This window comes from Delphinus delphis, chromosome 4, assembly GCF_949987515.2.
Source record: "Delphinus delphis chromosome 4, mDelDel1.2, whole genome shotgun sequence".
NCBI classification, from domain to species: Eukaryota; Metazoa; Chordata; class Mammalia; order Artiodactyla; family Delphinidae; genus Delphinus; species Delphinus delphis.
This window is the reverse complement of record NC_082686.1, coordinates 113,678,090-113,702,978: the sequence shown is the minus strand read 5'-3', so window position 1 is coordinate 113,702,978 and position 24,889 is coordinate 113,678,090. Positions and strand designations below refer to the sequence as shown.

The window sequence follows — 24,889 nt, the reverse complement described above, 5'->3', positions numbered from 1 at the left end:
CTCTACCTTGCAGTGGACCTCTTATAAGATGGTTATTCTAATCCCAGTCAGAGGCTCTCAGTCTTCTAGTTTTTGTTGTTGGCTCTTGTCTCTGAAGCTTGACACCCTTTATCCCACCCCCCATCAGTGTACCCAAAACTTCCAAAGTAGACTTCGTTAGTTTCTTGTCTCTAGTTTGGGAGCAGAAACAAAGTGTTCCTCCCATGGAAGAATATTCACTAGACAACCTTTCTGTCCTCCAGGGTTACTGGAGTAAACCAGGTGAAGCCCCATTGTAGAGTAGAGAATATATGGATTTTACAATCCCAGAACCAGAACCCTGTAGCTCTATGATGGAAAACAGGTTCTTTAGAACTTATTTTTCTCATCTTTATACATACTAAGAGTCACCACAGTGTATGGATAGTACAAGATCATATACGTGAAAAGCACATACCATATGAATACTAGCTATATTATGTTATATTTTGCTGTAGATTTCTCCCCTTCTATTCTTCTGAACATACGTAGAGGAATTGCTTTCTTACTGGACCTTTTTGGTTTGCTCTATGTTATCCTTGCATGTCTCTGCCTGATATTCTTCCTACTCTAAGTTTCTTTCTGCTTTTCTGTACCTGTTACTTATTTGATATGGTTTACCTTTTCATTAGTTTATCAGTAAACTTCTTATGCAAAGCATTATAATGAGACTGTCCTCAAAGAACCTAAATATTAGTGTGGATAAGCCATTTAGGCTACTTGGTTATTGTCTTCATTTTATTATTGTTATTTCATTTTCTTAGCTATATTGAGAAAAGAAATTACTGGTTTGTGAAGTATGCTAGTTTTCATTACCCTACTGTCCATCATTAACTAGACTAGACTGTTCTTTTCACATGGCATGTATAAGTGTATATAACAGGAAGAAATTTATAACTAGTATCAGAGTAAGGCAAGAAACTGCCTTTTGAAGTAGATATGGGAGATTTTCCTTTTCCCAAAATGTTTTTCCTTTTAATCAGAATATTTGCACATGATATAAAAATTAAAAGCAGGCTTCCCTGGTGGTGCAGTGGTTGAGAGTCCGCCTGCCGATGCAGGGGACACGGGTTCGTGCCCTGGTCTGGGAAGATCGCACATGCTGCGGAGCGGCTGGGCCCGTGAGCCATGGCTGCTGAGCCTGCGCGTCCGGAGCCTGAGCTCCGCAATGGGAGAGGCCACAGCAGTGAGAGGCCCGCGTACCGCAAAAAAAAAAAAAAAAAAAAAAGGACAAAACAGTATACATTTTCAGTGTGGTTAGGAATTGAGCTAGGTGTTCTATTATTGCTATCATTATCTTTAGTATACCACAGGCTTCAGATTTTTCTAGTTGTAGGCTGCTGTTGCCTTGTGCTTAGGATACCAGAGGTTTTTTTTCTCAGCGTTTATGCTGCACCCTCAGCTTTCAGCTCTCTCTTGCACTCCTGTGCCACAGAGTACTCCTGCTCTACACTTCTGAGTGGTGTGGCTTGTTGCTTGGTGCTATGATGGGGGCATGGGGATTCTCTTTTGTCCTAGTCCTGCCTAAATCTTAAGCAAGTCTTCTGTACCTGGAGATACTTAAGGACCTTCTCAGCTTTCCTGACCCTCCTTCCTATGGCAGTTAAACTTTGCCTGTGTCTGTGGTTGGCGTTGGGTGGGAATTTCCTATCCACCTCCCAATGCCAGCAGACCTCTGTTTGGTATTGGTATAGGATTCAGGGTCCAGGACAGTGTTTTGTCTCCCTCTCTCCCATAGTTAAAGGATTTTTTTCTTCTACCCTTCTCCTAGCTGTGGTAGGTCTTTGCTGTGCCATAGTGGTGACTCAGTGTACTGATCCTCCCCCATCAGATTAAGGTTTCTGGCTTTTAGGAGAGAAAGGTCTGGAGAAGTGAGCTGAGTTTTTTACCTGTCCCCCAGCAATTGAGGATCATCCCCTGTAGGCCTGCATTAATAAAGGTTTTGTCTTTTCTTCTGTCTCAGGCTTTAATTACCTAGTTGAAACCTGTGGTCACCTCAAAAAATAGCTTTGGAGCGAGTGTAAATTCCTTGTTATTCTACACTGACACTTGATCTTTGACAGTTTGTTAACATTTTGCCTGATTTCACCTTACCTTTCTCTTCCTTGGTTCTGCCACAGATGACAAAGTTTGTATGTCTCCTCTTTTCTTGCAAGGCTTATCATTCTTTGGAATTCAGGTTACTTCAGTTCAAGATGGGCTTAAGAAAAGCTATGATTTTTTTATGTTGATTCAGCTTATTTTCATTGTTTGTAGCCTTCTATATTCTAACTGGAAGCCAAATCCTGTTGTTACTTCTTTGACTTTGCTTTTAGTGTTGTGTTTTTTTATATAAAAAAATTACTTTTTTGTTGATTGAATCTGTTCGTGCTTTATGACTTCTGAGTTTTTTATTATATTTGGAAAAAAGATTTCCCCACTCTGAGACTATTCTTCCTTTTTTTTTTTTTTACTTACTTCTGAGATATACATTTTAAAGTAATAAGTAGAATTATGACTTATAACATTATACCACAACATATAAGATTTTTAGAAATTTTATGTAATGTCTGAAACATTTATATTAACATATTTCCGTACAAATAACCCAAAGAAAGTTTAGTATTAGTTGTTTTTTTGTTTGTTTCTTTTTTTATACTACAGATTCTAATTAGTCATCAGTTTTATACACATCAATGTATACATGTCAATCCCAATCACCCAATTCAGCACACTACCATCCCCACCCCACCGCGGTTTCCCCCGCTTGGTGGACATGTTTGTTCTCTACATCTGAGTCTCAACTTCTGCCCTGCAAACCAGTTTATCTGTACCATTTTTCTAGGTTCCACATACATGTGTTAATGTATGATACTTGTTTTTCTCTTTCTGACTTACTTCACTCTGTATCACAGTCTTTAGATCCATCCACGTCTCAACAAATGACTAAATTTCATTCCTTTTTATGGCTGAGTAATACTCCATTGTATATATGTACCACAACTTCTTTATCCATTTGTCTGTCAGTGGGCATTTAGGTTGCTTTCATGACCTGGCTATTGTAAATAGTGCTGCAGTGAAGATTGGGGTGCATATGTCTTTTTGAATTATGGTTTTCTCTGGGTGTATGCCCAGTAGTGGGATTGCTGGATCATATGGTAATTCTATTTTTAGTTTATTAAGGTACCTCCATACTGTTCTCCATAGCGGCTGTATCAATTTACATTCCCACCAAGAGTGCAAGAGGGTTCCCTTTTCACCACACCCTCTCCGGCATTTGTTGTTTGTAGATTTTCTGATGATGCCCATTCTAACTGGTGTGAGGTGATACCTCATTGTAGTTTTGATGTGCATTTCTCTAATAATTGTTGATGTTGAGCAGCTTTTCATGTGCTTCTTGGGCATCTCTATGTCTTCTTTGGAGAAATGTCTATTTAGGTCTTCTGCCCATTTTTGGATTAGGTTGTTTGTTTCTTCAATATTGAGCTGCATGAGCTGTTTATATATTTTGGAGATTAATCCTTTGTCCGTTGACTCATTGGCAAATATTTTCTCCCATTCTGAGTGTTGTCTTTTCATCTTGTTTATGGTTTCCTTTGCTGTGCAAAAGCTTTGAAGTTTCTTTAGGTCCCATTTGTTTATTCTTGTTTTTATTTCCATTACTCTAGGAGGTGGATCAAAAAAGATCTTGCTGTGATTTATGTCAAAGAGTGTTCTTCCTATGTTTTCCTCTAAGAGTTTTATAGTGTCCGGTCTTAACATATAGGTCTTGAATCCATTTTGAGTTTTATTTTTGTGTATGGTGTTAGGGAGTGTTCTGATTTCATTCTTTTACATGTAGCTGTCCGGTTTTCCCAGCACCACTTATTGAAGAGACTGTGTTTTCTCCCTTGTATATGCTTGCCTCCTTTGTCATAGATTAGTTGACCATAGGTGCGTGGGTTTATCTCTGGGCTTTCTGTGTTGTTCCATTGATCTATGTTTCTGTTTTTGTGCCAGTACCATATTGTCTTGATTACTGTAGTTTTGTAGTATAGTCTGAAGTCAGGAAGTCTGATTCCTCCAGCTCTGTTTTTTTCCTTCAAAACTGCTTTGGCTATTTGGGGTCTTTTGTGTCTCCATACAAATTTTAAAATGATTTGATCTAGTTCCATAAAAAATACCATTGGTAATTGGATAGGGATTGTATTGAATCTGTATATTGCTTTCAGTAGTATAGTCATTTTCACAATATTGATTCTTCCAATCCAAGAACATGGATTATGGAGAGAGTATATCTCTCCATCTGTTGGCATCATCTTTAATTTTTTCATCAGTGTCTTATAGTTTTCTGCATACAGGTCTTTTGTCTCCTTAGGTAGGTCTTTTTGTTGCAGTGGTAAATGGGAGTGTTTCCATAATTTCTTTTTCAGATTTTTCATCATAAGTGTATAGGAATGCAAGAGATTTCTGTGCATTAATTTTGTATCCTACAACTTTACCAAATTCATTGATTAGCTCTAATAGTTATCTGGTGGCATTTTTAGGATTCTCTATTTATAGTATCATGTCATCTGCAAACAGTGACAGTTTTACTTCTTCTTTGCAATTTGTATTCCTTTTATTTCTTTTTCTTCTCTGATTGCTGTGGCTAGGACTTCCAAAACTATGTTGAATAATAGTGGTGAGAGTGGACATCCTTGTCTCATTCCTGATCTTAGAGGAAATGCTTTCAGTTTTTCACCATTGAGAATGATGTTTGCTGTGGGTTTGTCGTATATGGCCTTTATTATGTTGAGGTAGGTTCCCTCTGTGCCCACTTTCTGGAGAGTTTTTATCATAAATGGGTGTTGAATTTTGTCAAAAACTTTTTCTGCATTTATTGAGATGATCATATGGTCTTTATTCTTCAGTTTGTCAATATGATGTATCACGTTGATTGATTTGCGTATATTGAAGAACCCTTGCATCCCTGGAATAAATCGCACTTGATCATGGTGTATGATCCTTTTAATGTATTGTTGGATTCCGTTTGCTAGTATTTTGTTGAGGATTTTTGCATCTATATTCATCAGTGATATTGGTCTGTAATTTTCTTTTTTTGTAGTATCTTTGTCTGGTTTTGGTATCGGGGTGATGGTGGCCTCATAGAATGAGTTTGGGAGTGTTCCGTCCTCTGCAATTTTTTGGAAGAGTTTGAGAAGGATGGGTGTTAGCGCTTTTCTAAGTGTTTGATAGAAGTCACCTGTGAAGCCATCTGGTCCTGGACCTTTGTTTGTTGGAAGATTTTTAATCACAGTTTAAATTTCATTACTCTGATGGGTATGTTCATGTTTTCTCTTTCTTCCTGTTTCGGTCTTAGAAGATTATACTTTTCTAAGATTTGTTCATTTCTTCCAGGTGGTCCATTTTATTGGCATAGAGTTGCTTGTAGTAGTCTCAGAATGCTTCGTATTTCTGCGGTGTCTGTTGTAACTTCTCCTTTTTCATTTTTAATTTTATTGATTTGAGTCCTCTTCCTCTTTTTCTTGATGACTCTGGCAATGGTTTATCAATTTTGTTTATCTTCTCAAAGAACCAGCTTTTAGTTTTATTGATCATTGCTATCGTTTTCTTTGTTTTTATTTCATTTATTTCTGCTCTGATCTTTATGATTTCTTCCCTTCTGATAACTTTGGGTTTTGTTTTTTCTTCTTTCTCTAGTTTCTTTAGATGTAAGGTTAGATTGGTTTTTGTGAGATTTTTCTTGTTTCTTTAGCTAGGCTTGTATAGCTATAAACTTACCTCTTAGAACTGCTTTTGCTGCATCCCATAGGTTTTGAATGGTCGTGTTTTCATTGTCATTTGTCTCTAGGTATTTTTTGATTTCCTCTTTGATTTCTTCAGTGATCTCTTGGTTATTTAGTAACGTATTGTTTATCCTCCATGTTTTTGTCTTTTTTACGTTTTTTCCCTGTAATTCATTTCTAATCTCATAGCTTTGTGGTCAGAAAAGATGGCATGATATGATTTCAGTGTTCTTAAATTTACTGAGGCTTGATTTGTGACCCAGGTTGTGATCTGTCCTGGAGAATGTTCCGTGCACACTTGAGAAGAAAGTGTAATCTGCTGTGTTTGGATGGAATGTCCTATAAATATCAATTAAATCTATCTGGTCTGTTGTGTCATTTAAAGCGTCTGTTTCCTTATTTAATTTCATTTTGGATGATATGTCCGTTGGTGTAAGTGAGATGTTAAGTCCTCCACTATTATTCTGTTACTGTCAATTTCCTCTTTTATACCTGTTAGCAGTTGCCTTATGTATTGAGGTGCTCCTATGTTGGGTGCATATATATTTATAATTGTTGTATCTTCTTGGATTGATCCCTTGATCATTATGTAGTGTCTTTCCTTGTCTCTTGTACCATTCTTTATTTTAAAGTATTTTATCTGATATGAGTATAGCTACTCCAGCTTTCTTTTGATTTCCATTTGCATGGAATATCTTTTTCCATCCCCTCACTTTCAGTCTGTATGTATCCCTAGGTCTGAAGTGGGTCTCTTGTAGACAGCATATATATGGGTCTTGTTTTTGTATCCATTCAGCAAGCCTGTGTCTTTTGGTTGGAGCATTTAATCCATTCACTTTTAAGGTAATTATCGATATGTATGTTCCTATGACCATTTTCTTAATTGTTTTGCGTTTGTTTTTGTAGGTGCTTTTCTTCTCTTGTGTTTCCCAGTTAGAGAAGTTCCTTTAGCTTTTGTTGTAGAGCTGGTTTGGTGGTGCTGAATTCTCTTAGCTCTTGCTTGTCTGTAAAGCTTTTGATTTCTCCATTGAATCTGAATGAGATTCTTGCCGGGTAGAGTAATCTTGGTTGTAGGTTCTTCCCTTTCATCACTTTAAGTATATCATGCCACTCCCTTCTGGCTTGTACAGTTTCTGCTGAGAAATCAGCTGTTAACCTTATGGCAGTTTCCTTGTATGTTATTTGTCGTTTTTCCCTTGCTGCATTCAGTAATTTTTCCTTGTCTTTAATTTTTGCCAGTTTGATTACTATGTGTCTCGGCATGTTTCTTCTTGTGTTTATCCTATATGGGACTCACTGTGCTTCTTGACTTGGGTGGTTATTTCCTTTTCCATGTTAGGGAAATTTTCGACTATAATCTCTTCAGATATCTTCTCAGGTCCTTTCTCTCTCTCTTCTCCTTCTGGGACCTCTATAATGCGAATGTTGTTGCATTTAATGTCGTCCCAGAGGTCTCTTAGGCTGTCTTCATTTCTTTTCCTTCTTTTTTCTTTATTCTGTTCTGTGGCAGTGAATTCCACCATTCTGTCTTCCAGGTCACTTATCCGTTCTTCTGCCTCAGTTATTCTGCTATTGATTCCTTCTAGTGTAGTTTTCATTTCAGTTATTGTATTGTTCATCTCTGTTTGTTTGTTCTTTAATTCTTCTAGGTCTTTGTTAAACATTTCTTGCATCCTCTCGATCTTTGCCTCCATTCGATCTTTGCCTCCATTCGATCTTTGCCTCCATTCTTTTTCTGAGGTCCTGGATCATCTTCACTATCATTATTCTGAATTCTTTTTCTGGAAGGTTGTCTATCTCAATTTCATTTAGTTGTTTTTATGGGGTTTTATCTTGTTCCTTTATCTGGTACATAGCCGTCTGCCTTTTCATCTGGTCTATCTCTCTATGAATGTTGTTTTTGTTCCACAGGCTGCATGATTGTAGTTCTTCTTGCTTCTGCTGTCTGCCCTCTGGTGGATGAGGCTATCTAAGAGGCTTGATGGGAGGGACTCTCTTCCATGTTTTCTTTACACACACACACACACACACACACACACACACACACACACACACACACACACACACACACACACACACACACACACACACACACACACACAGATAAACTGACACCAAGCATTGTAGATGGATGACCACAATGAAAGCAACAATGATTGCAATTACCAACATGAAACACTCATACTATGTCATAATATTGACATTCAGTCCAGTAATCCTCCACTGTAACAGCTCCTTTACTTTGCAGTGAAAATTGATTTGTATATTTTTTGCCTCTGTGTCCTTGTGGGATTTTTTATTTAAAGAGAAAGTCACAAAAATTATAATCATACTCATCAGCTCACTCAGTCCCATGTAATTAATATTTTTTTCATCTTGATCTTTTGTTAGCACTTTAATGAATTCATCAGTTTTCCATTAGAGTTCTGAAAATACTTATTCATTCAGTTCAGCAGTATAGTCAGTTACCAGAAACCTGTACTTGTCAGAGTCTTTTCCATGAATTCCTTGAAGATGAAACCCTTGTATAGGAACATTTTTGCAAATGCATCAGAGTATACCCAGAACTGTCTGTAAATGACAAAAGACTTAAAAATGACCACGGTTAAAGATTCTTCCATGTTTTCTGCTATTTCTTTTTTTGGTTGAGTATTTTTAAGTGTTTTGATTTCATTAGGAATTTATTTTGGTGTATGGTGCAATACATATCTGATTTTTTTCTAATGAAAAGCCAGTTGTACTGTACCAAAGTCATTTACTGAATAATTCATCTTTTCCCACTGCTTATAATTCTACTATAACAGGAATGCATTTGTTTGTGAGTAACAGAAAATCTGACCAACAGTGGCTTTAATTCACAGGAGTTTGTCTCACACAAAATAAATTTGGGAGTAGAGAGAACATGGTTGGTATTGATACTACACCTCAACAGAGCAAAGACCTACATTTTTTCCATCTTTCTCTGTACCATTCTTTATCTTCATACTGTCCCCTCATGGTTGCAAAATGGCTGTTGACCATCAGCACCACATATGAGTTCCAAATCAATGAAAAAGGAAAGGACAGAAGGTTTAAAAGGTAATACTAACCTACTTTGTCCATTTTAAAAGGTTTTTTCCACAGGCCTCATCTAGCATTTACATGTTTTTTTTCTCTGATATGTCTTGCACATTATTTTCTAGGCTACTAATGTATCTCCTATCAGTAACCATCCTTTCCTTCAGTTCATCAACTGAATTTTTTAAGAAATAAAGTATTTTAGGTATTTGCAACCTCATGTTAATGGCAGCATTATTTACAATAGCCAAACATGGAAATAACCTAAGTGTCCATCAATGGATGAATGGGTGAAGAAAATGTGGTAAACGCGTGCGCGCGCGCGCGCACACACACACACACACACACTCAGAGGAATAGTATTCAGTTGTTAAAAAGAGGAAATTTTGCCATTTGTGACAACATGGACGGACCTTGAGGACATTACACTAAGTGAAATAAGTCAGAGAAAGACAAATACCATATGATCTCACTTATATGTGAAATGAAAATAACAACAACAACAAAAGAACTCTGAGCGAGCTCATACATACAGAGAACAGAGTAGTTGCCAGGGTTTGGGGGGAATGGGCAAAATGGGTGAAGTGGGACAAAAGGTACAAACTTCCAGTTGTAATATAAATAAGTCCTGGGGATGTAAAGTATGGTGACTATAGTTATTAATACTGTATTGCATATTGAAAAATGGCTAAGAGTGTAGATCTTAATAGTTCTCATCACAAGAAAAGCAAAATAATTTGTAACTGTTTATGGTGACAGATGTCAACTACACTTATTGTGATTATTTTGTAATATATACAAATATTGAATCATTATATTTTATACCTGGAACTAATGTTATATGTGAATTATACCTCAAAAAAAGTGTGTTTTTCAGTTCCCTAGAGTTTTGTTTTGTTTTATGCTGCATTTGAATCTTTGAAGTATACTTATGTTTTATTTAGGTTTTCCTAAATGGTGATTTTTCTGGCTTCCTTTCCTCTTGCTGTTGGGGCTGTTTAGATAGATTCTTTTCTTTGTACTTTCCTTGGGGCCCAGATCTGGTTGTGAGCACTAAATGGCTGAATCTCACAGTTGGTACAAAGCAAAAGAGACTCTACCCTGGTGGGCTTTTGTGAAATGGACGCAGCAGGCAGCCTTCAGAGATACCTTTGAGAAGCGTCTCCCCTCTCCATCCTGCTACCCTCTCCAGTCTGTGCTCCCACACCCCCAGTCTAAAGAGCAGGGAGGATTCAGCTAGCCCCTTCAGTTCCTTTTTGATGTCCTATAGAGCTTAGTAACCCACATAATACTCATGTAGTGCCAAAATTAACTTTCTTTGGGGATATTTGACTGACTGCCAAGCTCTTCCCTATCTCTGCTTTCTGTTCCTTGCTCTTGGGATTTCTTGCTGTTCTAAGTGTCACACTAGTTCTCTTTCCTGGGACACCAACAGAGCTCAAGACCTCATTTATAACCAATTTTCCTAACAGCAGTTTGGCCTAGAAAAGACAAATAGCCACAAATTGAGAGTATACAGATAACTATGTTCACAGAATTTCGCACTCTCTGCCTTGTGAATTTCCATTCCTCCACCAAAATGTTTTAGGCTGGAGTGGGAAACCTCTGCTGGGTTCAACTGTCAGTTTTGTATTTTAAACAAGATAACACAATCTCGTGATACCAAGAGCCCATGCTAGATATTTTTCGTTGAAAAGTTAATAAATTCACTCCATAAAATAGAGTTAATTGAAAGTTCATAGTAAAATTGGAAAAAACAGGTTTGCAGTTTCAGATGTGAAAAGTTGGTTTTGGACTTCTTAATGAAGTGCTTATACTCTTGAAACTGTCAATTCTTTAAAGTGTCTATTTAAAATAATTGAAAGATGCTATATTTCACAGGTATCACCATTAGTTTGATCTGAATTCAGTAGCAAATATCCTTTCTAGTCTAAACTTCAATTCTTTTTTAATTTCCTACTTTAAATTATCTCAACTAGGACCCAAGTACAGCAAAACTGGAACTATTATTTTGAATGAATGGCTTAGAATAATGGATTAAATACTGGTTGTAAATAATAATTTTGAGCACATTAACAATTTAGATGTTGAAGATCAAAACAAGCAAAAAAAGAGAAAGACATCTTGTGCCCCTTGATTTCTGTCCATATCTACTTTGAGAAAAATGTTCCTTTTCCAGTAGGAGGAAAAAATACTGATCAAACTTGATGTCATATTTAATATGTTCTTTTTTTATCCCTTTTAGGACAGTGGTGATTACCCCCTTACCATGCCTGGACCTCAGTGGAAAAAATTTCGTTCAAACTTTTGTGAATTTATTGGAGTCCTGATTCGACAATGTCAGTATAGCATAATTTATGATGAGTATATGATGGACACAGTAATCTCCCTTTTGACTGGTTTGTCAGACTCCCAGGTCAGAGCTTTTAGACATACAAGTACCCTTGCTGGTAAGTAACCAACATTTTATTTCCTTTTCAATTTAGTTTTGTTAAATATGTTCTATTCTAGTTAAGTTTTATTTAGATTAAATATTAAATTCATTACTTTGCTCTTGAAAAATAGTTTTTCTCCAAAATTCACATGAATGGTTTGTATTCTCTAAGTAAAATGTGTGCCTATTTTGATAACTGGCATTTGATAGTCTTGAGAATGAAAATTGAAATTTTCTGGCGAGTGTTACCAAATCTCTTTCTGAACATGTATTTTCCTGCATTTTTATTTTATAACCAAATAAATTTTAAGAGTCCACCAGACCATGTTCTTTGGTAAACCCAAATAATAGTTGAAATTCCAAATTCATAGTAGTTTTTCTACTTAATTACATTGCTTCATAGTTCATTGTTATTATACATAAATGTGTAAATTTTGTTTATATATATGTATTTTTAAACAATTCTATCCAATTGTAATAGGTAAGTGTGACCTAGCTGGCATTTTTTGTATTCCTAGTGCTGTAATAACCTAAATGTAATGTCTCTAAAATCAGTTCAGGTAGGTAGGCTGAGTCCTGAAGAACTGACATTATAATTTTCACTTTTGCTTTTATTTTAGAATTATGTAGACAAATTGAGTCAAGTATGTTCTTTTTCCCCTTGTTTTTCCGTAACAAGGTAATTTTGTTAATTTAGCCATCGTTCTCAATTCCTCAACGATTTTAACTGTGCTTACCTAAAATGACTAAATGATTGTTCTTTTTCTCCTGTAATACAGAGAGAGAGAATGTGTGTGTATGTACATACACATATATTTAAATACTCCCAAATTACATCCTTTTTAATAGCAATAACTCTGGCTATATTCATCTTGCACATTACCATGACAAAAAATGAGATTTAATTTAATTAATTGCATTTCATCTTGAATTTAAATTTCTCATTTATCTAATTTATTGAATGCATTGATTCTTAAACTTTAGCATGCATCAGAATCACCTCCAGGCCTTACTGAAACAGATTGTGTGGCCTTGCCCCCGAGTTTAACAGGTTTCTAGCTGTTGCTGACACTGATACTTTGGGGACTACACATTGCAAACCCTGGATTTAAAATTTTATCATTTTCTGGTTTAACCTGTTGCCTAAAGCCAATGTGATAATTTTATATAGAGTCATCCATATTTTTTTCCACTCCTTTTTCCTTCCTTAATGTGGTTAATACATATTATTAGTGTCCATTATTCCCTTAGTTGCAGTTCTATATGGAGCAAACATGAGACACAGTTATTCTTTTGAGGGTGTCCTTTTTCTCACTGGGAAAAGAGGAAGATCTTTTACTTAATTTTATCTTTTTTAAAAAGGTAAAATCACACAATTTATTGTTGAAAAAATTTTCTATATAGAACAAACATCAAACATATTTTATTCTGTGTTTTGAGAGTATCCTCTTCCTCATTATTAGGAATAAAAAGAGATCTTGTACCCAGTTGTAACTTTTTGAAAAGGTACTGTAAATATACTGTTTATTACTTAAAAGTTATCTGATGCTATACAATTTTTCTTTCTAATTTCATCACTTTTAGAATCTTCTGCCCTTTATGTTTGCTTTTTTTCTTTTCTTTATATTTTCTGTTTACTTTTCATCTTTCTTTTATCTACGTACAGTAATTCTTGTTTAGCTGGTTTTCAGATGCATAGTAAATGCAGTGATTTGAAATAAACAAAACTTAAACATAAGATAGAAGTTACTTCTGAATAGCCAAAATTACTGCCATAAAGAGTTATTATCTAGTTTCCCAATGCCAAGAGAGAAAGAGAAGCAAGTGTTAGATTGGAGGACAAGTGTTAGATTCTGTCCTGCTGACAGAATTGTGAAACGATAATTTATAACAAAAAAGACAAAAAAAATTTGCTTACAGATATCAAGATACAGAGCAATCTGGGGCTCCTCTGTAGCGGCCAGCTACCTCTGTTTAATCCAGAAACCTGTGTGCATTTTATATAAAAGACTAAATATATGCCACATACTCTATTTATGAACACAAGAGAAGGAATAGTATATTATAGAAATAGACAGAATATTTTGAGTTTTAAAACATTTCAGTTTCCTGAAAAATGCTGTTTAATTCATTTGCATTTGTCCTTCACTGCCATGTAAATGAAATATTACTGTATTTTACTGACTTTATGATGGTCCATTTCAGCTCTTCTTTCCATTGGCCCATTTTCAGTGACTTTTATTATTTTCTTGTTTTTCGTATATTTATCCCTTTGGTAATCTATACATTGCTAATTTTATGTGTGCTTAAACATATTTTAATTATGGCTTTCCTCCTATTTCTTTTGAGTTGAGTTGCTCCCTCCTCCTTCCAGTGCCTTTCTGTCTTTCTTTTCTCACAATTTACCTGTGATCATGATAGCTTTTAAAACTGCCTGATAAATGCCATTTGGTTTTCTCCTCAGCTTTTTTTTATATCATCTAGCCTATTTGTATTTGTTAATTACTTTTCAAAATCAGAAATCAAGAAAAATAGGAGATCAATGTTATGTTTATACTTATTTTTTAAAAGCTAACCTATTCTCAAATTTATTTCAAAATATTACTGTAATTTCTCTGTGTACATTAATGATCATGTCTTCCAAAGCTCAGTTTCATAAAAAGTGAGACATCAGTCACCTACCCAACAACAAAGCACAGAGATCTTGCTGAGAACTTAATTCCAGGCTGGATAATAATTATCCACCTTCTCAAGGATTATTTTCTTTTCATCTTTGCTCTCTTCTCTGGTACCCCCTCCCTTTTTTTCTTTTATGGTATGTGTATAAGGGGTAGATTAAAAGATAATCATTTTTATTCACTTTGCAGGAGGAGTCTTGGGGACTAGATAAAATGGGCAGGAACATTTAATCCTCTGCTTCAAAGACTATGTGCATGGACAGTTACAAGGCAGTTATGGCCAGATATGATTATCGGCTTTGGAATAAAATGCTCCTTGACATTGCTTATATCTTAGCTGAGAAGAGAGACAATCAGGTTAGTTGTTTTGTAGGGTACAGACAAGATAAGTTTTAGAGCTTCATAAATCATCAGAGTGGTTTTATCAATAGTACTTTTAATCTATTTTCCAAATATCCCATTTTCTTGTTATTAGTTAATAATATGTCCCAATTGTCAGTGTTTATGCATTGCATTTAATTGTATACTTTTGTCACATTTTTTACTAAAATTTTCATCATTTTGTAGTTCTTCAGGTTTGTTTATTCTCCAGGTAGAAGTAGTCTCATTTTCCCAGTAAACTGTGCTTTCTCCCTTCTTTTTGGAATTCTTTTTACCATTAAATTGAAACAGACTGTTAGCAATTACATTTTGTATTATATTTTCCTTATTTTTTTCTATTCTTTTAATTGGAATTGTAAAGCATACTCTCCTATATGTCTGACTCAGCTTAATAAAGAAGCTTTACACTGTAATAAAGTTTTCATTACCGATTTATCTTCAGAATTAAGTGCCTTTGTGCTTTTCTAAATAGCTATCTCAGACATATTAGAATAGAACATAGTTTGTGGATTTAATTTATATAAGTAGTATTTTGTCATTATTATTTTGGTGGATTTACAATCTGAGGCTGGACATATTTTCTTTCCCCAATTTCATGGAATCTTCATGAAAAAATATTTTCCTCCTCCAGCTCAAAAACAAGTAGGTTTCCCTTTGTTTTACCACTGTGTTGTTTGGTATTATAAAGATAATTCTAATCTCAAAGGATCTATTTTTTAGATTTATAGTTATATTATACTTAGGCATTTGTTTTTAAAATGTATGCCAATACGTTAGAAGTTGGTGACTTCAAATTTTTGTTAGATGGTGAGATGAATAATGTTGGTTTACCTTTTTTATCTTTTGATGTTTTCTCACCTGCATAATTTTCTATGTTACAAATAGATTGATACTGGCTACCTCTCACTTCTAAAGTGAAAATGCTGATTTGAACAAAGGGGGATTAAGACTACAAAATTTTATTAATATAGCATGGTGATTGATTCTGTTCTATTTTTTTCTAAAATGAATTCTGAAAAAATTAGAAAATGTGGTTAAGATCATCATATGACAGTCAGGTGGCTCATTATGCTGGGAGGCCAGTCTTTACCACTAGTTAACAATAATAGGTCACTCTCAGATTCTTGCGGAAGTAAACATTTCTTTGTATCTCATTGTTGAACATTATTATATTGGTATATGGTTGATTTTATATTGACATATGATTTGTTGTTGATTAACATTTTTTTACCAAGTCAGCATCTCTGGACTTTTACTCTGAGAAAAGAAAAGCTGTAAGAAATTTCTTTGTTCTCCCATCACAGACTGAAAATAATCTTGTCTCAGTAAATTGATGTCTTTTCTTTGGCTTTTGGTTGCTGAAACCATATAATATAGGGTTCATAGAATGGGTTCTGGACCAGGCTGTCTGAATACATATCCCTTTCTTCCTTTTACTAATTGGGTAATTTGGACAAGTCCTTTTGGCCTCACTTTCTTCATATGCAAAGTGGGAAAGATAATGATAGCTACCTCATTAAAAGAAATTAAGAAAGCTTGAACTAGTGCCTGACATTTAGTAAACTGCGGCTGTTATTCTGTAATGACAGTAAGAGCCAGTAGTGTGTGCAGTGTTTCCCTTCACTCGTGTTTTTTTTCCTCAGAATTTATTGAACACCTACTATTTTCGTAATAGAAGACATTGCAAATGGGGAAATCAGAAACAAGTAAATAAACAGATCTTTCAGAAACTGCTATTAAGAAAACTAACAGCATGCACTTTCATTTTTTACATATCTTTTTGGCTCTCACATGCCAAATTCTATTTATTAAATTCAGTAGGTATTTTATAACTCTTAACCAGACTGAATATTTCTGGTTGCTATGGTTAGAACCTCAAAATTTTAGGTCAATCTGGCATCATCAAAGAGCAGACTGTTAGAGTATAAATAAGCTCTCTTCCTTAATTTCTTTATATTTTCCTTTTATTCATTAAAGAAATTTTTACTTTCTCATTGCTTTGTATTTTCACCAGTGCATTTTTTTTAACTTTAATACCTTTGTGTTTCTCGTTGCTCCTCTAGATATAACACTTTTTTTTCACCTTTCTAGAATTTGTATGTAGTAGACTTTTGGTGTTCTCATGAGATTAATGCCCAATAATAGACCAAATTTGCGAGTGCCACTATATCTTATAACTGTACACATAAAATACAGTAAACTTTTTAAATGTAATTACTCTTTCAAATGTAAATATAGGTATCTAGAGTAATGTTTTACGTTTTCTAGTTACAGAAGTATCATTTTCTTAGATTTATCGCCTTTACTTTCTGTCATCGGGTATGAAAATTAGTTTTCTTTTGGGGGCTAGTTTTTGTAAAGAAATTATGATTTTTAAAATCATTTTATAATCATATCTTTTATGTATCAACTTGGTAACCTTGGACAAGTTACTTAACTTTAGGGCCTCACTTTCCTCATCTGTATAGTGTTGCTACTAATAGTCCCATTTTATAGGAGTGTTGTGAGGCTTAAATGAAATAATTCGTGTTAAATGTTTCACACATACAAGTCATTCAGTAAGTGTCTGATATTATAACTGTGATAGAATGACAGAGCTTGCTTGGTTTGGCTCTAAAGAGGATAGAGAAATTGAGAAAATTTCTTGTAGATTTTTCATTAATACTTCCATGTTGTATGTTTAAACATTTTCTGTACATATAAAATTACATATACAACTTACAAAGAATTCAGAATAGGAGAAAAGTACAAAAATAAAAATTAGCCATAATCATACCACTTCTTAATTTTGTCATGACATGTCGGTGTTTCCTTTTATGTGAGGATTTTTTATTTTATTTTTAAACAAATAATAGGATGTTATAATCAATTTTGTGGGGTACATTTTCTGTACTTTTAATTTTTTACAATTATGTTTGATAAGGCTGTGTTGTTTTCTAAAATCTTTATGTCCTTTAAGTTATTTAACTTTTCTGCCATTATTTGGATCCTTTGTCTTTTGTTGAAACCTCTATCTTTGGCCTGCCCTTTTTTTCTTTTTAAATTTATTCTCTCCTTTTTGGGTAGCATGTTTTCTGATAGGTTCTTGAGAAAAAGAGTATTGGAAAAGTATATATTTGAGATTTTACATGCCTGAAAAATTATTCTTACATTTAATTGAACCAATGTGGAACTTATTGAAAATTTTCTTCAGAATTTTTCCTCTTGTTTCCAATATTGCTGTTGAGAAGACCAATCCTGTTTCAAAGTTCTGATTCTGATCCTGTTTCTTGTCTTTGGAAGCTTTATGTTCTTTTTGTTCCTGTTTTCTGAAATATCATGGTGATATACCCTAATGTGTGTATATAATTCCCATTCATTATGCTGGGCACTCTTTATAGAATACATATTACTTGGATGTTAATCTGTTGAATCAATCCTGAGTTTCTTGTTATTTCTCTTTTAGCTTCCATTCCTTAGTCTTTTTGTTCACTTTTCTTGTATTTCTTCAGCTTTATTGAGCTTAATTTTCATTATCATTTTAAATATTCTAAGAGTTCTTTTGCATTATCCAAGTCTTTTTTTTTTAACACTGTTTCATGGATGTAACATTTTCTTTTATCTCTCTTTGACAACGTTAATTATTACTCTGAAGTTTTTTTTTTTACACCCTACTCTGACCTCTTTTCCAATTCTCTGCTTTTATCAGTGTCTTTCATGTTGGAAACGTTCCTTAAGTATCTATTCATTGGCTTTCTAGTCATTGCTGACAATGAGACACTAAAGAGCAGATTGCCAGAGAGGGTGGGGGTTGGGGGTGGCATGGGTGTGTGTGTGTGTTGTGTTTGACAGGGAGGGGCAATGGCTCTGGCCTCTTTGGTGAGCATCACTGTAGGGTGGTCCTGTGGTCACATACCATTTTCACTGTGGACCCTAAACTCTTGATAATTATTTTTCCCTGGGGAGGTTTAGCTTCTTTGCAGAAGGATCTTTCAATCTCCTTAAGTCTGTTTGCTGTCTGCCATTTGGGAGTTAATACAGGGTGAAGGAGCACCCAGGGCACTCTGCACTTCACCTGTATCCCTCCTCTGTGTCTGATGAGTCCAAATCTCTGGTTTATATTCTTCAAGGAATAAACTTTCTGGACTTCCAAGATGAGTGTATGTTGGGGGAATTGCCTGACTGCCTAGGTTCGAGTGGAGATTTAATTACTTACTATACAAACTTTGAAATAATGCTCCTATTTCCAGACCTTATTTCACTTCATCTTCTGTGGACACCAATACTTCTCCAATTCCTTAATGCTTTTGGATTCTACACACCAAAATTGTTTTTCTTTTTGTATTTCTTTAGATATAGTTGTCAAGCTTTTTCAACCATTTGGTTTGATTTGCATGCTTCATCCGTCTGCTTTCCATATACGTATATTGATACATTGTGGTTTGGGGTTGCAGGTAATTTTCTGGATTTATTGAAGAAGAAAATTGTTTTCTCATTATTTTGGTTGGGTTTTTAAGAGACAGGGATTGATTAAATATTTATTATTTGGAAAGAGGAAGTTTATTGTAAGCCTTTTTGTTTTTTTAAATAAGTTTTTTAAAACTAAAGAAGGAACATAATTGCAATGGAATACTACTCAGCCATAAAAAATAATGAAGTAATGCCATTTGCAGCAACATGGGTAGACCTAGAGATTATCATACTAAGTGAAGTAAGTCAGAAAGACAAAGGCCATATGATATCACTTATATGTGGAATCTAAAATATGATACAAATGAACTTATTTACAAAACAGAAATAGACTCAGACATAGAAAACAAACTTATGGTTACCAAACGGGAAAGGGGGTGGGGGAGATAAATTAAGAGTTTGGGATTTGCAGATACCAACTACCATATATAAAACAGATAACAGTGTTGAACTGTATAGCACAGGGAACTATATTCAATGTCCTGTAATAAACCATTATGAAAAAAATATGTATATATGTATAACTGAATCACTTTGCTATACACCAGAAACTTACACAACATTGTAAGTCAACTGTACTTCAATTTAAAAAAAAAAAAGAGGGAATATAATCATACCTCTCTTTAAAATTTAGTTTTGTCCCATTATCATATATATTTCCAGGGTTTATAGTAATAGTTTTCAAAAGTATAGTAGGTGTCACTAAATATAAAGACAGCTTTTTAGTTTTCATTTTTATGTTGAAGAACACATAAATGCAAATTGTTGAATAGTAAATAAAAGGGCCAGTGTCCATAATCTTAATTTTAACCATCCCAGTTGCCAATAATCTCTTTTGTTCCAGTTTTTGTTTTATATGTTCCCAGCTCCAACATTGTTTTTCTTCTTTTGGGGCTTTAAATTCTTTGATACTCTGTTTTTTAGTGTTCTTGATGTCCTCACTGCCTCCACTTTCCTAGCATAGATTCTGTTATTCAGGTTTATTTTAATCATGTCCTTCTCATGAAGGATCCTCAACATCCTTGCCCTCCATTATACCCCCTAGGAAAACCTCATATTACTACCTGTTCCATACCTACACAAGTGGAGCTGAAAGTGGCTATAGAACAACACATAGTTATAATGGCTGGGCATTTTACATTTTTCTCTCAAGTGGACCTTTAGTGCTGCCTAGCAATCCTATTACAGTATTCTATGCCATGGATATTCCTACTTTCTTATAAGATTATTTCACACCTTCTCAAACCTGTAGCATCTGCTATCCTCTTTTCTTCACAATTAGCTGATTATCTTGCTAGCTTTATAGAGACAGAAGAGAATCCTTCAGTGATTAAACCTACTTATCTAGGTGTACCAGTACACATATACTCTGCTTTTTCTTTTATTACAGTACTATCTATCTAAGGTTAGTCCTTGCCCTTGTGCAGTGGATCCAATTCCTGTTCAAGAACTTTACTCTTCAGGGTGTTTTTTCTCTCTGTCCTGCTTCAGTTCCCCCATCCCCTTTATCATTATATTAATATGCTATAACAGCGTTTATCTTTTAGAAACACTCTGTATCAGTTAGGGCTCTTCAGAAACACAGACTCATCAGGAGATATACTTAGGTACTTATTTTCTTATTTGCATACACACGCACAGATATATATATTGGGGGAGAGGAAGATTTATGTTAGTGAATGGCTCACACAATTTGGGAGCTGGCAATTTAAAAATCTGTAGGGCGGGCCAGCAGGCTAGAAACTTAGGCAGGAGTTGTACAGTCTTGAGGCAGAAATTGTTTTCTAGGAAACCTCGGTTTTTGCTCTTAAGGCATTCAGCTGATTGGATGAGGCCACCACATTATTGAAGGTAGTCTCCTTTACTTACAGATGTTAATCTTATCTATAAAATACCTTCACGGTAACACCTGGATTAGTGCTTGATTAAATAACTGGATACCGTAGCCTAGCCAAGTTGACACATAAGACTGACCATCACACCCTCCCTTGTTTCCACATGCTCCTTAATTATAGTCCTATTTTTCTCCTTTTCTTTATAGCAAATCTTAAAGAATTATTTCTATTTACTGTCTCTACTCACTCTCTTCTTATTCTCTTTAAACCCACTCCAATCAGGTTTCTATCTACCTGTTCACTGCCTTTGCTCTTGTTGAGGTCAGCAGTTACCTTCTTAGTGTCATCTTTCTTGAAAGACATAACTACTTCTTTCTTCCTGAAGCACTGTTTTGGTGGACTGTAGAAAGCTAAACTGTAAATATTGAATTATCTCAGACTCAATCTAAAGACGTTTTTATCTTTATTCACTCCTCAGTGAATAAAGTGAAAACCAATTCCATGTTTTTATTATTTCTATTAAAAAATAATGGTAGTGAAATCACAGCAAGATCTCTTTTGACCCACTTCCTAGAGTAATGGAAATAAAAACAAAAATAAACAAATGAGACCTAATGAAACTTGAAAGCCTTTGCACAGCAAAGGAAACTATAAATAAAATGAAAAGACAGCCCTCAGAATGGGAGGAAATATTTGCAAACGAATCAACAGACAAAGGATTAATCTCCAAAATATATAAACAGCTCATGCAGCTCAGTATTAAAAAACAGACAACCTGGGACTTCCCTGGTGGTGCAGTGTTTAGGAATCCACCTGCCAATGCAGGGAACACAGGTTAAAGCCCTGGTCCGGGAAGATCCCACATGCCTTTGAGCAACTAAGCCCGTGTGCCACAACTACTGAGCCTGCAAGGCACAACTGCTGAGCCTGCGTGCCACAACCACTGAAGCCTGCACGCCTAGAGCCCGTGCTCCACAACAAGAGAAGCCACTGCAATAAGAGGCCCATGCGCCACAACTAGAGAAAGCCCCCGTGCAACAAGGAAGACCCAACACTGCCAAAAAAAACCAACCCAATCAAAAAATGGGCTGAAGACCTAAATAGACATCTCTCCAAAGAAGACATACACATGGCCAAGAGGCACATGAAAAGCTGCTCACCATCACTAATTATTAGAGAAATGCACATCAAAACTACAATGAGGTATCACTTCACACCAGTTAGAATGGGCATCATCGGAAAATCTACAAACAACAAATGCTGGAGAGGGTGTGGCGAAAAGGGAACCCTCTTGCACTGTTGGGAGGAATGTAAATTGATACAGCCACTATGGAGAACAGTATGGAGGTTCCTTAAAAAACTAAGAATTACCATATGACCTAGCAATCCCACTACTGGGCATATACCCAGAGAAAACCATAATTCAAAAAGACACATGCACCCCAATGTTCATTGCAGCACTATTTACAATAGCCAGGTCATGGAAGTAACCTAAATGCCCATCAACAGATGAATGGATAAAGAAGTTGTGGTACATACATACAATGGAATATACTCAGCCATAAAAATGAACGAAATTGGGTCATTTGTAGAGACGTGGATGGACCTAGAGACTGTGATACAGAGTGAAGTAAGTCAGAAAGAGCAAAACAAATATCGTATATTAACACATATATGTGGAATCTAGAAAAATGGTACAGATGAACCGGTTTGCAAGGCAGAAATAGAGACACAGATGTAGAGAACAAACAAGTGGACACCAAGGGGGGGAAGTGGGGGTCAGTGGGATGAATTGGGAGATTGGGATTGACATATATACACTAGTATGTATAAAATAGATAACTAATAAGAACCTGCTGTATAAAAAATTAATTAATTAAAAAAAATGATGGTGAGAGAGTAATGCTGTCATACGATTTAAAATTCCAGATTTAAAAATGTTATATGGTGAAATGTCAGTGTTCTACCCATGGCTCTCAGCCATCAAATTCCCTTCTCCCGGGCTTCCCTGGTGGCACAGTGGTTGAGAGTCCACCTGCCGATGCAGGGGACACGGGTTCGTGCCCTGGTCCGGGAAGATCCCACATGCCGCGGAGCGGCTGGGCCCATGAGCCATGGCCGCTGAGCCAGCATGTCCGGAGCCTGTGCTCCGCAACGAGAGAGGCCACGACAGTGAGAGGCCCACATAACACAAAAAAAAAAAAAAAAAAAAAAAAATTCCCTTCTCCGAATACAACCAAAGTTGCCTGTTTCTTTTATATCTTTCCAAAGATTTTATGAATATGATAGCACATACATATTCAGTGAGAGACAGTATGGTGTAGTGGTTAAGAACTTAGACTATGGAGCATGACGGCTGTAATCAAATTCTATCTCTGCCAGTTACTGGCTGTGTAATTGCCAAGTCTCTTAGCCAATCTATACCTCAGTTTTCTCTTATGTATAAAAGAAATAATTATAGTACTTAACTTGATAGAGTTGTGAGGTATAAATGAATAAGTGTGTGTAAAGAGCTTAGAAGAGTGACTGGCACATAATAATAAATAATTCATTCCTTCTTCATGCGTAAATGATATTATAATATACACAGTGACAGGCATCTTGCCTTTTTTTCCACCAAGAAGTTTATTGGCAGACTTTACAGCATATATAAATCATGCCTCATTTTTTTCTAGTGGCTGAATAGTCGTCCATTGAATCGATATGTTATCCAGTTTAATGGCTCTAAAAACCAATATTTTTATGATGTATATCTATTAACCATCTCCACTTAGATAACTAATAAGCACAAGACATTCTAATTACCCTTGCCTTTCCTATTTCTCTCATTTCCTATATTATCATATTCTTTTAGCTCTACCTTGAAAATATATTTCAGATCTAACTTTCTCTCCACCTACTGCTACCACTTCAATCCAAGCTAGCATTGCTTTACTGAGTTGCTCAAGGCCAAAAACTCGAGAATCATTATTGTAAGCTTTTGGCAAAATATGTTCAGTTCTCTTTCAGTGTTCTTCTATTTGGTCTCCCTTCTTCCACTTTTACTCTTCGCTAGTCTGTTCACATAGCATTTAAAAGTATAAATCAGACTATTTCTCACCCACACCAAAATTTCCAGTGGGTCTTATCTCATTTAGATTTTTTTTTTTTTTGGCGGTTCGCAGGCCTCTCACTGTTGTGGCCTCTCCCGTTGTGGAGCACAGGCTCCGGATGCGCAGGCTTAGCAGCCATGGCTCGCAGGCCCAGCCGCTCCGTGGCATGTGGGACCCTCCTGGGCGGGGGCACAAACCCGTATCCCCCACATCAGCAGGCGGACCCCCAACCACTGCGCCACCAGGGAAGCCCTAGATTTAATTCTTGAGTCCTAACTAGTTCCTAGTAAAACTCTTACAACCTGGCCTTTTGATTTCCTCCTCAACCTTGTCTCCTGCTTCTGCCTATTTCTGTGCTTCAGCCACACTAAGTACCTTGCTCTTTTATGAGTCCCCTCTCATAACAATTTACGTCATAACCTTTGCACATTTTATTCCCTCTCCTTGGGACACTTTGTCATGTAATCATGCTCATTGCCTCATGCATGCTTAAATATGAGCTCTTCAGAGAGGCCTAGCCACCCCATTTGCTCTCTGTCCTTTTTACCATACTTTACTTTTTTTAACGATATTTTTTTCTTTAACTGATAGATTTTTTCATTTGTATATTATCTATTGATATATTATTTTCTCCTCACTAGAAGATAAAAATCATGGAAGCAGATACTCTGTCTCATTCACTTTTGTGCTTCTAGTACACAAAACAATGTTCAGTACTTACGGATTGGTAAATGAATGAGGATGCACTAAATAAGTGTTTTTTGAACTCTCTGTGGTGAAAGACTAGTTTTTTAATTATTATCTTAGTGTCATTTTATTACTAGATTCAGTAGACATAAGATTATTCTGTCAGATTGTTATAAAAATTTCTAAAAACTTACTTCCAAATTTATACCTTTAATGAACTGGTAACAAGCCATTTGTGGTCAACACATATCTGCAGAACACATTCTTAGTAGCACAGCGGTAGAACAAGTTTGCCATTCTGTAGCCAACAGTTAAAATATGAAGGCTAAATTAAGTATTCTCCTTGGTAGACAAAGAGAAGGCACTTCAAAGCCCACATCATAGAAACCAGGCTGAATTACTGGATTTATAAAATTCTGTTAATAATACCAGTAAAACTTAAGTAGTGCTCAGTCTATGCAGGAATGAGTTTTTTTTCAGTGGACTCAATAATCCCTATCACAATCCCCAT

At 35.6% G+C, this 24,889-nt stretch overlaps 1 protein-coding gene across 1 annotated transcript in view; it reads left to right on the top strand.

Moving 5' to 3' along the window:
• STAG1 (STAG1 cohesin complex component) overlaps nt 1-24,889 on the top strand; it is a 425,011-nt gene that overhangs the window by 248,633 nt on the left and 151,489 nt on the right. Inside the window, exon 7 of the mRNA XM_060011307.1 lies at nt 11,068-11,272. Within this exon, the coding sequence (XP_059867290.1) occupies nt 11,068-11,272 (205 nt within the window). The remainder of the gene's footprint in view (nt 1-11,067; nt 11,273-24,889) is intronic.